The sequence below is a fragment of the Mesoplodon mirus genome (genome assembly GCF_964341445.2).
Source record: "Mesoplodon mirus genome assembly, contig: HAP1_SCAFFOLD_1455, whole genome shotgun sequence".
NCBI lineage: Eukaryota > Metazoa > Chordata > Mammalia > Artiodactyla > Ziphiidae > Mesoplodon > Mesoplodon mirus.
In genome coordinates this window covers 62,314-75,811 of record NW_028294690.1, presented here as the reverse complement: position 1 = coordinate 75,811, position 13,498 = coordinate 62,314, and the positions used below count along the sequence as shown (strand labels likewise).

The following is a 13,498-nucleotide window of genomic DNA, read 5'->3' as shown; positions in this document are numbered from 1 at the left end:
AGACTAAAAATTAGATAGCAACGTCTTAATATTGCTCTCATCATTGAAGATGGAAGAAACATAAAAAGTGACTTTTGTTAAGATTAAAAAAAGGAAAAGGAGAAACCAAGAGGCTGCTACAGCACTGCCTTACAGTCAAACCATCATATTTCAATATTTGCATACTTGATAGCAGCATTATTTTTACTGAACCGTGTGCACCTACATTTAGAAATACATCAAAGCAAAATATTGTTCCAGTCATCCATCAAGATGCAAAAGAAAGCAAGCAAACAAACAAAAAACTCTAGGATGAACATATTATATGTAGATGAACATTTATGGAGACTGAATCAATATCTACATTCTTGGGCTGTTCCATTCTGCCACAATAAAAGCCTCAACTCAAATTGTCAACTGTGCATTTTTTGGAGGATTTGAGTTTTTCCAGTTCTTATTATACTGCATGCTTGGAACAAAGCGGGTCATAATAAATCCTTCTACACAACGAACTTCAAGTAGACAGTTGAAAATAGTTTTACTACTTGTAAACACACACAACAAGAAAAATACAAGATTCTTTTTATTTTTAAAGAATCGGTGCTTCCAAAAGCACATTATCTTCTATATCGTCCTCTCTCCCCTCGGTCTCTGTCTCGATCACATAATCGCTCTCTTTCTCGTTCTCTATCACGTCCTCTATCTCGTTCTCTGTCTCTTCTGTTATCTCTAGGGCGATCTCGCTGTCGCTCCCGATCTCTTTCACGAGGTCTACTTCTCCGACCGGTGACAACAGCTTGTGTTCGACGAAGGAAATCATCCACCCTCATATCATAATCATGTAGTCGTTTATCTCTGTATCTTGCTTCATGTGGTACTGGGTGATGTCCTGAGTAGGGGGGATGAGCTTGAGGAGGTGGAGCATGGTGCTGATGGTGTGGAGGTCGTTCCATTCCAGGATAAGGAGTCATTCCTCGCCGAGGTGCTGGTGGTCCCAGGTTATGAAATTCCCTCAAATAATCATTGTAGGACCCATTTAAAAACACATCTCGGGGAACTCCTGAAAACCGTCTATCTACTTCCTGGTATCGTGGATCCTTTAAATACCCTGGTGTCTGATGAAACTCAGGGGCATAGTCAATCCTTGCTTTCTTTCTGCTGTTATGAATATCATAATCTTCTGGTCGACGCCTTCCCACATCCCGGACTGGTTCTCGACGGGATGGACGATCTCTTGACTGGGGCTGAGAATGCATTCTTCTCTTGTGAGGCATTTTATGAACGACCTGATGCAAGTCAATACTTTCATCAGGGGGAAATAGAAGACAAAGCTGCTTTCCACATTCAAGTTCAATTTCCTGTCCATCACGTGCAATGTTTACTGGCTTATGTCCATTCCAAGGATTGGTGAGATGAGCCGACTTAGTGAAGGGTAGTCCACGCCTGCAAATCCAGTCAATTTTAAAGACACCTCCCAGCATTTTAGCGTTCATTCCTGCTGGAAGTACCCAATGTATAGGAGATCCTCCATGGTGTGATTCTGAAGAAAGTCTTGCAAATCCTTGAAATTTTCCACTGTCTCTCACAGAAAATATTAAGATAACACTCCTTGCAGATCTGAATGCAGCATTTAATTTCTTCTCATTTACTGGCAGTGTAGACCATACACCCTTAGCTTTGGCAAGGGACACATTCTCATGGCTGTTACTCTCTATGAGAAAAAATCTCGCATCCTGTAGGACATATTTGAGTTTACTGGTTTGATCTTTTCGGACAACATGAACGGCAGATTGTAATTTCGCGTGCTTCTTTTCTGAACCTGCATATGACTCTGATGCAGAGCTTCCACTTGTATCAAAAACAATAGGAGATACGCCTCTAGCTCTCTTCCTTTCCTTCTTTTTCTCCTCTGATCCATCTGTTCCTGAACCAGATCTGACAGGCCCATCCGTGAAGGAAAGAGAGTCGATAGCCTCCCTTCGGGTGTCATAATCATTTCCCTCTTCCTTCTGGTCTCTCTCATCCTGTTCATATTCTTCTTCCTCCTCCTCCTCTTCCTCCTCCTCCTCCTCTTCCTCTTTTTCTTCCTCCTCCTCCTCCTTCTCCTCCTCTTCCTCTTCTTCTTCCTCCTCTTCCTCCTTTCCATCGTCATCCACCTCTTCATCTTCCTCCACATCTTGCACCCCTTCCTCCTCATTCTCAGTGTTGTTGCCTTGCTCATCCGAAGAACCACTGCTGCCAGTCTCATGGTCAGAGGCATGTTCTTCAGAGTTCACTTCCTCCTTAGAAGACTGGCTGGATCTGCTTGCACGTCTGTCCACTTCAAGCCCAATTCTCTCAGAGCCATCTGGTGTAAGGGATTTGACCCTCCTTTCAGGATCCCTTTTCCGCACACATGTTTTCTCAGGTTGACTCTTATAAGGTTCTCTGGAGGCACTACTTGACAAACGAGTCTTCCGATCAGCTTCTAGACGTTTGTATCTTTCAGATCTTTGATAGTCCTCATTTTTATACTCTGTGACTGGCTTTCCGTCTGTACTAACCATTCTTTTGTTATTGCTGACTGATGAGCTCAGTGGCTTAGAAATCAATTGTCTTGAAAGAACAGAAGGCTTTTGTTGCTTTGTGTCAGTAGATTCCATTCGGTCCCTTTTTCTTTTTGAACCCTCTTCCTCATTTTTATCTGGTTCACTCTCTGGATTATAGAGTTCATCATCCTGTTCTGGTATTTCAGACACAATAGCATCTAGAACAGTAAGTTCTATATCTTTCTCCTCTCGGCTGTCGGCCGCCATTGCTCCCCTCTTGTTTCCGCTGCTGCCGCCGCCGCCGCCGCCGCCGCTGCTCCGACGTGACTCGGGCGGGCGCCGCAGCCGCGGCAGCAGAAGCACAGGCGCGTCCGTCAGTCCGTCCGCTGGGCTTGCGCGCTTCGCACGTTAGCCTCTACCACTAACCCTTCCCGACTCACCCTTCCTCCTCACTTCTTCCCTTTCTCCCTTTTCCGCTTTCCTCCTTTCACTCCGGCCTCCCCCACCCTAGGCCCAGCCTTCCCGTTGGGGCTTAGGGACGGGAGGCGGTAATGGGGAGGGAAGGGAAACCATGGAGGCAGCGGGCAGCGGTATAATGGAGCCGTGTGAAACGATCCCCCTCCCAAAATGCCCTGCGCTGCTTACGCTTCGTTCCTCCCTGGGAACGTCACAGTGCCCCGTGACGCTTTTTGAATTATGGTTTTCTCAGGGTATATGTCCAGTAGTGGGATTGCTGGGTCATATCGTAGTTCTATTTTTAGTTTCTTAAGGCACCTCCATACTGTTCTCCATAGTGGCTGTATCAGTTTACATTCCCACCAAGAGAGCAAGAGGGTTCCCTTTTCTCCACACCCTCTCCAGCATTAATTGTTTGTAGGTGTTTTGATGCTGGCCATTCTGACCGGTGTGAGGTCGTACCTCATTGTAGTGTTGATTTGCATTTCTCTTATGATTAGTGATGTTGAGCATGCTTTCATGTGTTTGTTGGCAATCTGTATATCTTTGGAGAAATGTCTATTTAGGCCTTCTGCCCATTTTTGCATTGGGTCGTTGGTTTGTTTTGAGTTTGATTTTGGAGATTAATCCTTTGTCAGTTGCTACATTGGCAAATATTTTCTCCCATTCTGAGGGTTGTCTTTCCATCTTGTTTATGGTTTCTTTTGCTATGCAAAAGCTTCTAAGTTTCATGAGGTCCCATTTGTTTATTTTTGTTTTTATTTCCATGTCTCTAGGAGGTGGGTCAAAAAGGATCTTGCTGTGATGTATGTCATAGTGTGTTCTGCCTGTGTTTTCCTCTAAGAGTTTGAAAGTGTGTGGCCTTACATTTAGGTCTTTAATCCATTTTGAGTTTATTTTTGTGTATGGTGTTAGGGCGTGTTCTAATTTCATTCTTTTACATGTAGCTGTCCAGTTTTCCCAGCACCACTTATTGAAGAGGCTGTCGTTTCTCCACTGTATATTCTTGCCTCCTTTGTCAAAGATAAGGTGACCAGATGTGCGTGGGTTTATCTCTGGGCTTTCTATCCTGTTCCATTGATCTATATTTCTGTTTTTGTGCCACTACCATACTGCCGTGATGACTGTAGCTTTGTAGTACAGCCTGCAGTCCAGGCGCCTGATTCCTCCAGCTCCATTTTTCATTCTCAAGCCTGCTTTGGCTATTCGGGGTCTTTTGTGTTTCCATACAAATTGTGAATTGTTTTGTTCTAGTTCTGTGAAAAATGCCATTGGTAGTATGATAAGGATTACATTGAATCTGTAGATTGCTTTGGGTAGTATAGTCATTTTCACAATGTTGATTCTTCCAATTCACAAACATGGCATATCTCTCCATCTGTTTGTTTCATCTTTAATTTCTTTCATCAGTGTCTTATAGTTTTCTGCATACAGGTCTTTTGTCTCCTTAGGTAGGTTTATTCTTAGGTATTTTAGTGTTTTTGTTGCAATGGTAAATGGGATTGTTCCCCTAATTTCTCTTTCTGATCTTCTGTTGTTAGTGTATAGGAATGCAAGAGATTTCTGTGCATTAATTTTGTAGCCTGCTACTTTACCAGATTCATTGATTAGCTCTAGTAGTTTTCTGGTACCTTCTTTAGGATTCTCTAGGTATAGAATCATGTCATCTGCAAACCCTGACACTTTTACTACTTCTTTTCTGATTTGTATTGCTTTTATTTCTTTTTCATCTCTGACTGCTGTGGCTAAAACTTCCAAAACTATGTTGAGTAACAGTCGTGAGAGTGGGCAACCTTGTCGTGTTCCTCATCTTAGTGGAAATGGTTTCAGTTTTTCAACATTGAGAACGATGTTGGCTGTGGGTTTGTCATATATGGCCTGTGTTATGTTGAGTTCCCTCTATGCCTACTTTCTGGAGGGTTTTCTCATAAATGGGTGTTGAATTTAATCAAAAGCTTTTTCTGCATCTATTGAGATGATCGTATGGTTTTTCTCCTTCAGTTAGTTAGTATGGTGTATCACATGGATTGATTTGCATATATTGAAGAACCCTTGCATTTCTGGGATAAACCCCACTTGATCATGGTGTATGATCCTTTTAATGTGCTCTTGGATTCCGTTTGCTAGTATTTTGTTGAGGATTTCTGCATCTATGTTCATCAATGATATCGGCCTGTAGTTTTCTTTTTTTGTGGCATCTTTGTCTGGTTTTGGTATCAGGATGATGGTGGCCTTGTAGAATGAGTTTGGGAGTGTTCTTCCCTCTGCTATATTTTGGAAGAGTTTGAGAAGGCTAGGTGTTAGCTCTTTTCTGAATGTTTGATAGAATTTGCCTGTGAAGCCATCTGGTCCTGGGCTTTTGTTTGTTGGAAGATTTTTAATCACAGTTTCAATTTCAATGCTTGTGATTGGCCGGCTTATATTTTCTATTTCATCCTGGTTCCGTCTCGGAAGGTTGTACTTTTCTCAGAATTTGTCCATTTCTTCCAGGTTTTCCATTGTATTGGCATATAGTTGCTTGTAGTAATCTCTCATGGTCCTTTGCATTTCTGCAGTGTCAGTTGTTACTTCTCCTATTTCATTTCTAATTCTATGGATTTGAGTCTTCTCCCTTTTTTTTTCTTGATGAGTCTGGGTGGTGGTTTATCAATTTTTTTTTATCTTCTAAAAGAACCAGCTTTTACTTGTGTTGATCTTTGCTATCGTTTCCTTCATTTCTTTCTCATTTATTCCTGCTCTGATCTTTATGATTTCTTCAGCTAACTTTGGGTTATCTTTGTTCTACTTCCTCTAATTGCTTTAAGTGTAAGGTTAGGTTGTTTATTTGAAATGTTTCTTGTTTCTTGAGGGAGGATTGTACTGCTATAACCTTCCCTCTTAGAACTGCTTTTGCTGCATCCCGTAGGTTTTGGTTGGTCATGTTTTCATTGTCATTTGGTTCTAGGTATTTTTTGATTTCCTCTTTGATTTCTTCAGTGATCTCTTGGTTATTAAGTAGTGTATTGTTTAGCCTCCATGTGTTTGTATTTTTGACAGACTTTTTCCTGTAATGGATATCTAGTTTCCTAGTGTTGTGGTCGGAAAAGACACTTGATACGATTTCAATTCTCTTAAATTTACCAGGCTTGATTTGTGACCCAAGATATGATCTATCCTGGAGAATGTTCCATGAGCACTTGAGAAGAAAGTGTATACTGCTGTTTTTGGATGGAATGTCCAATAAATATCAACTAAGTCCATCTTGTTTAATGTGTCATTTCTTTTTTCACAAACACACACACTTTATTTTATTTTTTCAAGAGATAAATAAACTGACACCAAGCATTGTAAATGGATGAACACAAAAAATACGACAATGAGTGCAAATACCAAACACGAAACACACTCATACTATGTCATAATATTGACATTCAGTCCAGTAATCCTCCACTGTAACAGCTCCTTTACTTTGCAGTGAAAATTGATTTGTATATGTTTTGCCTCTGAGTCCTCGTGGGATTTGTTTTTTATTCAAACAGAAAGTCACAAAAATTATAATCATCCTCATCAGTTCACTCAGTCCCATGTAATTAATTTTTTTTAATCTTGATCTTTTGTTAGCACCTTTATGAATTCATCAGTTTTCCATTAGAGCTCTGAAAATGCTTATTCATTCAGTTCAGCAGTATAGTCAGTTACCAGAAACCTGTACTTGTCAGAGTCTTTCCCATGAATTCCTTGAAGACGAATGTGTCATTTAAGGCTTGTGTTTCCTTATTTATTTTCAGTTTGGATGATCTGTCCATTGGTGAATGTGAGGTGTTAAAGTCCCCTCTTATGATTTTGTTACTGTCGATTTCCCCTTTTATGGCTGTTAGCATTTGCCTTATGTATTGAGGTGCTTCTGTACTGGATGCATAAATATTTACAATTGTTATATCTTCTTCTTGGATTGATCCCTTAATCATTATGTAGTGTCCTTGTTTGTCTCCTGTAATAGTGTTTGTTTTAAAGTTTATTTTATCTGATATGAGAATTGCTACTCCAGCTTTCTTTTCATTTCCATTTGCATGGAATATCTTTTTCCATCCTCTCACTTTCAGTCTGTATGTGTCCCTAGGTCTGAAGTGGGTCTCTTGTAGACAGTACATGTACAGGTCTTGTTTTTGTATCCTTTCAGCCAGTCTATGCCTTTTGGTTGGAGCATTTAATCCATTTAAATGTAAGGTAATCATTGATATGTATGTTCCTATTACCATTTTCTCCATTGTTTTGAGATTGTTATTGTAGGCCTTTCCCTTGTCTTGTGTTTCCTGCCTAGAGAAGCTCTTTTAGCATTTGTTGTAATGCTGGTTTGGTGGTGCTGAATTCTCTTAGCCTTTGCTTGTCTGTAAAGGTTTTAATTTCTCCGTCGAATCTGAAGGAGATCCTTGCTGGGTAAAGTAGTCTTGGTTGTAGCTTTTTCCCTTTCATCACTCTAAATATGTCCTGACACTCCCTTCTCACTTGCAGAACTTCTGCTGAAAGATAAGCTGTTAACCTTATGGGGATTCCCTTGTATGCTATTTGTTGTTTTTCCCTTGCTACTTTTAATATATTTTCTTTGTATTTAATTTTTGGTAGCTTGATTAATATGTGTCTTGCCATGTTTCTCCTTGGATTTATCCTGTATGGGACTCTCTACCCATCCTGGACTTGATTAATCATTTCCTTTCCATAGTAGGGAGGTTTTCCACTATAATCTCTTCAAATATTTTCTCAGTCCCTTTCTTTCCCTGTTCTTCTTCTGTTATTCCTATAATTCGAATTTGGTGTCTTTCATGTTGTCCCAGACGTCTGTGAGTCTGTACTCAATTCTCTTCAATCGTTTTTCTTTATTCTGCTCTGCAGTAGTGATTTCCACGATTTTATCTTCCAGGTCACTTATCCATTCTTCTGTCTCAGTTATCCTGCTACTGAGTTCTTCTAGAGAATTTTAAATTTCATTTATTGTGTTGTTCCTCATTTGTTTTTGTTTTTTTTTTTTGCTCTTCAGTTCTTCTAGGTCATTGTTAAACGTTTCTTGTATTTTCTCCATTCAATTTCCAATATTTTGTATAATCTGTACTATTATTGCTCTGAATTCTTTTTCAGGTAGACAGCCTATTTCCTCTTCATTTGTTTGGTCTGGTGGGTTTTTACCTTGCTCCTTCATCTGTTGCAATAACAAACAAATGAATAAAATATGGCCCAGCCCTCATGTTACTCTAGTGAGAAAGAGCTGGTAAAAATACATTGCAATAAAGAGGGATGGACACCATGAGAGAAATCTACATGAAACAAGTGGAGACACATGGAACAGAGGGTCAATTCTACTCAGAGAGGCAGGGAGAGAGAAGGCTTCACAAAGGAGATGAAATAAGCTGATCTTAAAGGGTCCATAAGAAGTGTTGAGCAGGTCATAGAGCTGTGCATTTTGTCCAATAGACTTTGGTGACAGCCCAGGGAAACGAGGGCCCTGGGTGATGGCAGTAAGAATGGGAAAGAGGAGTGTAGAGGCTTGAGGTAGGATTATTAGGGGGTGACAGTTACATGTGGTGTCCAAGGAGAGCAATGAGCTGAAGTCCTGTGACTGGGGTGCCATTATCGGGGACAGTTTGTGGAAGAAGAGAATAGATTTATTTGAGTTTGTGGCACCTATAAAATAGAGGTGTGGATAAAAGACAAAAGAAAGGAGTATTGGGTTTTGGCAATAGCTTTTTGTCCAGAATGACTATTAAAAGCCATGTTACTGATAAGGAAAGAAAAGGATCATCCCTGACTTTCCCCCATTACCTCAGGTCAGTTTATTAGCCTTGCCATGGTCACCGGAGGCTCAAGCAATGTAGGAGATGAGATGTGATTTCCACAGGTGAGGGTTGGGGACCATGGCCACATTCAGTCCTCGGCTGGTTAGACAGAGTCTCTCTCCTTCTCTGGCATCTGGATTTGCTTTCTTAAGGAAAAGAGAAGGAGTGTTATTTTAGCTAGTGGATGAGCAACTTTTGAGAACTTAGGTATTCATTTAAGCTTCTCTTGACAGGTATTTATTGGGCAAATGTTTATTAGTATGTACTAGGCACAGTTATTGAGGTTGGGGATGCTGTAAGGAACAAAACACAGCCCCAGCTGTCCTGGGACTTAGGTTATGGGTGCTGTGAGCTAGTAAGTAAATACAGAAAGGGGTACGCTATACAAATGCCTGTGGGAAGAGGATCCAGGAAGATGGCACAGCCAAGCGCAAAGGCCCTGTGGCGGGAGCAAATCCAGGTTAGCTGCGTGCGTGAGTAATAAATTGCTCTTCTGGACCATCACCTCTTCCCCCGTTGAATTTCAGGAACGGGCTCTGAATTTCTTGGTTACTGAGTGAAACAAATTCTCCTTGAGAGGATAGACATCCTGTTACTTGGTGTGGCTCTAGACCTGATTTGTAACATGAATGAGAGCCTTGGATAAGCTTTGGAGATTTTACTTCCTTGGAGCTCAAATGCTCTGGGAAGCAACTGCCATCTAGTGGCGAAATGAGGAAACATGCCTGGTAGATTGGGAAGAGAGGAAGCTCAACCTTGGATCGCTGGCTATGGAATTACTCTGAAAATCTGCATATTTTCCACTCTCACAAAATCCACGTAAGTTGAACAATAAGCTCCAAAGTAACCTCTGTCACAATTGTTTTCTGACAGGAGGAGGCATTTTCTTTGACATGTACTTGGCATTTTAACGTTTCCATATTTAATCTTCACAGCAACTCTGCAAATTGGCCGTTTTTATTATCCTCATTTTGAATAGGAAGATAAGTAAAGATTGAATCACTTTTTCAATGTATTAGATCTGTTAAATGACAGAGTTTGCATTTACCCTGGTTTGTGTGAGGACAAACTTGAGTTACATTGTCCACCTGTAGGCAGCTCTGAGCACTTAGTAAAGGAACGAGATCTTAATTGGATGCCAACAAGTCCAATTAACTTGTTGTGAAACCAGGTCCCCAATTCTCACTATGAAGGAAATGCTCAGAACTAGGATTAATAGGGAGAAATCACCACAGGTAAATGTCACTTCAGCATAAAGAACTTTCTAGGAATTAGACTTGTCTGCAGTGGAACAGGATGCCTTAGCGAGCAGACATGGATGGGGTCGCTAGTGGGCACTGGCAGGACATTGCTGTGTTTTTCTGGCCCAGGCTGAGTCTTATAAACATTTGCATTTGAGTGCTTTGTCTTGGAGTTCTTTCCAGTTTGTCACAGTCTCAGCCATTTCCTAAATACTACACATGACCCAATTCACACATCTACCTTACCTGACTGGCCCACTAGGCATTTGGATTGTTGACCGCTGAGTAAATTAGAGGTGTTTTAAGTGATGTTCTACCATATATTTGAGGGGCTTAACAACGTTTTAAAACTAACTTAATTTTTTTTCAGAAGAAGGGTTAATAAAACGAACTTAGTCCTGTTACCATAAATATTTTCTTGTACAAAATAGATAAAAATAGACGGAAGAAAAAAGAAAATAACAATTATTGACATTTGTTGAGTGCATACTATCAGTGACCATAAACTCTGATTTTCCCATTTTTGTCCCGTCAGTGCCTGTTGTCACTGTAGAATTATTAATACGGCCCCTTTTCACTTTTCAAAGTGTCTCTTACCCCAATCTCTCTCCTGCCCAGGGGCAGCCTCTGTTATTAATTTCTTGACTATCACTTAGGAAATTTCTATGACTATGTAAGCATTTATATATGCATATATGGCCCTTCCAAAAGAAAAAATAAATAAGAGCACACCATTTTAATACATCATTCTTAGCCTTGCTTTTATCTCACTTAGTGTGTCTTAAAGATTTTTTTTTTTTTTTTTGCGGTACGCGGGTCTCACTGTTGCGGCCTCTCCTGTTGCAGAGCACAGGCTCCGGACGTGCAAGCCCAGCGGCCATGGCACACGGGCCCAGCCGCTCCGTGGCACGTGGCACGGACCTGGACACGAACCCGTGTCCCCTGCATCGGCAGGCGGACTCTCAACCACTGCGCCACCAGGGAAGCCCTAAAGACTTTTTTTGCAACACATAAATAAAATGTTAAATGTTAAATTTAACATGAATATTTGTTTTTTAAACCTTTTATTTAAAAATGATTATAGATTCATAAACTAAATATAGACTATAGATTCACTCTGTACTATAGAGAGAAAGAGGACCATGGACGTTTCACTCAGTTTCCCCCAGTGGTTACATCTTACACAATTATAGTACAGTATCAAAGCGAGGAAATAGACATTGGCGCAATGTTTGTATATTGTTCTATGTCATTTTGTCACATGACTCATTTAGCAACCAGTGCCGTCAAGATAGGGAACTGGTCCATCATCACGAAGATCTCCCTTGTGCTACTCTCTTGTAGCTGCCCCCTTCGCCCAACCTCTCACCATCCCATAACCCTGGCAACCACTAGTATGATTTCCATCTCTATAATTTTGTCATTTGGAGAATATTATGTACATCAAGGGTCCCCTACCCCCAGGCCGCAGACTGATACTGGTCTGCAGCCTGTTAGAAACCGGGCCACACAGCTGGAGGTGAGCGGCGGGCAAGGGAAGCTTCATGTGCCGCTCCCCATCGCTCCCCATCGCTCCCCATCGCTCCCCGTTGCTCCCCATCACTCCCCATCACTCCCCACCGCTCCCCACCGCTCCCCCTCGCTCCTCATCGCTCCCCACCACTCCCCACCGCCCCCCATCGCTCCCCATCGATCCCCATAGCTCCGAATCGCTCCCCATCGCTCCGAATCGCTCCCCACCGCTCCCCATCGATCCCCATCGCTCCCCACCGCTCCGCATCGCTCCCCATCGCTCCCCATCGCTTCGCATCGCTCCCCATTGCTCCCCATCGCTCGCATTACTGCCTGAACCATCCCACCACACCCTCAACCCCTGGCTGTGGAAAAAGTTGTCTTCCACGAAACCGGTCCCTGGTGCCAAAAATGTTGGGGACTGCTGATGTACATGGCATCTTATAGTGTGTGGCATTGAGATTCACTTTTCTTTAGTTAGCGTAATGTATTTTTGAGATCCATCCAAATTGTTGTGTATTAATAGTTCATTCCTTTTAATTGCTGAGTTAATTAATTCCTGCTAATTTCATAATATGGGTATACTACAGTTTGTTTAGCCATTCACCTATTGAGGAACATTTTGTTTGTTTCAGTTTCTGGCTGTTACAAATAAAGCTGCTCTAGCACTCATATGTAGAATCTAAAACAAAACAAAACAAAAAAACTGAGCTCATAGATACAGAGAACAGATGAGTTGTTGCCAGAGGCAAGGGAGAGGGGAGTGGATGAAAGGAGTGAAGGGGGTCAAAAGGTACAAACTTTCAGTTATAAAATAAGTCCTAGGGATGTAACGTATAGCATGGTGACTCTAGTTAATGAAACTATATTGTATATTTGAAAGTTGATAAGAGAGTAGGTATTCAAAGTTATCATCACAAGAAAAAAAATGTATCCATGTATGGTGAAAGGTGTTAACTAGACATATTGTGGAGATCATTTTGCAACATATGCCAATATCAAACAATTATGTTGTACATCTGAAACTGATCTGATGTTATATGTCAATTATACTTCAATTAAGTTGTTTTTAAAGCTGCTATAACGATCATTTCCTGGTTTTGTGTGAACATAGGTATTTGTTTCTTTGGTGTAAATACCAAGGAGTGAAATGGTTGGGTTGTATAAATGTATGTTTCATTAATTTAACAAAACTGCCAAACTGATTTCCCAAGTGTACCATTTTACATTCTCGCTAGCAATATATGAGAGATCAGATTCTCCATTATGCCAGCATTTGTTATTGTCACTATTTTTCATTTTAGCTGTCCTAATAGATGTAGTGATATCTCATTATGGTCTTTAAAAATTTTTTTAAACCTCTTTGTTGGAGTATAATTGTTTACAATGTTGTGTTATTTTCTGCTGTATAACAAAGTGAATCAGCTATATGTATACATGTATCCCCGTATCCCGTCCCACTTGCGTCTTCCTCCATCCCTCCCTATCCCACTCCTCTAGGTGGTCACAAAACACTGAGCTGATCTCCCTGTGCTATGTGGCTGCTTCCCACTAACTATTATACATTTGGTAGTGTATAAATTTCGATGCCACTCTCTCACTTCATCCTAGCTTACCCTCCCCCCTCCCTGTGTCCTCAAGTCCATTCTCTACTTCGGCTTCTTTATTCCTGTCCTGAACCTATGTACATCAGAACCTTCTTTTTTTTTTTAAGATGCCATTTTTATGTGTTAGCATACGGTATTTGTTTTTCTCTTTCTGACTTACTTCACTATGTATGACAGTCTCCAGGTCCATCCACCTCACTACAGATAATTCAATTTCATTTCTTTTTATGGCTGAGTAATATTTCATTGTACATATGTGTCACATCTTCTTTATCCATTCATGTGTCTATCGACACTTAGATTGTTTCCATGTCCCGGCTATTGTAAATAGTGCTGCAATGGTTATTGTGGTACGTGACTCTTTTTTT

At 41.0% G+C, this 13,498-nt stretch overlaps 1 protein-coding gene across 1 annotated transcript; it reads right to left on the bottom strand.

Annotated features, from left to right (window-relative positions):
* Positions 1-356: 356 nt before the first annotated feature.
* On the bottom strand, positions 357-3,490 carry LOC309798041 (YTH domain-containing protein 1-like). The gene has a single exon (XM_082646374.1). It carries the CDS (start codon positions 2,772-2,774, stop codon positions 597-599), a length of 2,178 nt encoding a protein of 725 aa, XP_082502500.1. The 5' UTR covers positions 2,775-3,490; the 3' UTR covers positions 357-596.
* Between the last annotated feature and the right edge of the window lie 10,008 nt (positions 3,491-13,498).

Excerpts from the sequence above, each read along its gene's own strand:
- LOC309798041 (XM_082646374.1), bottom strand. The coding sequence starts at position 2,774 with ATGGCGGCCGACAGCCGAGAGGAGAAAGATATAGAACTTACTGTTCTA.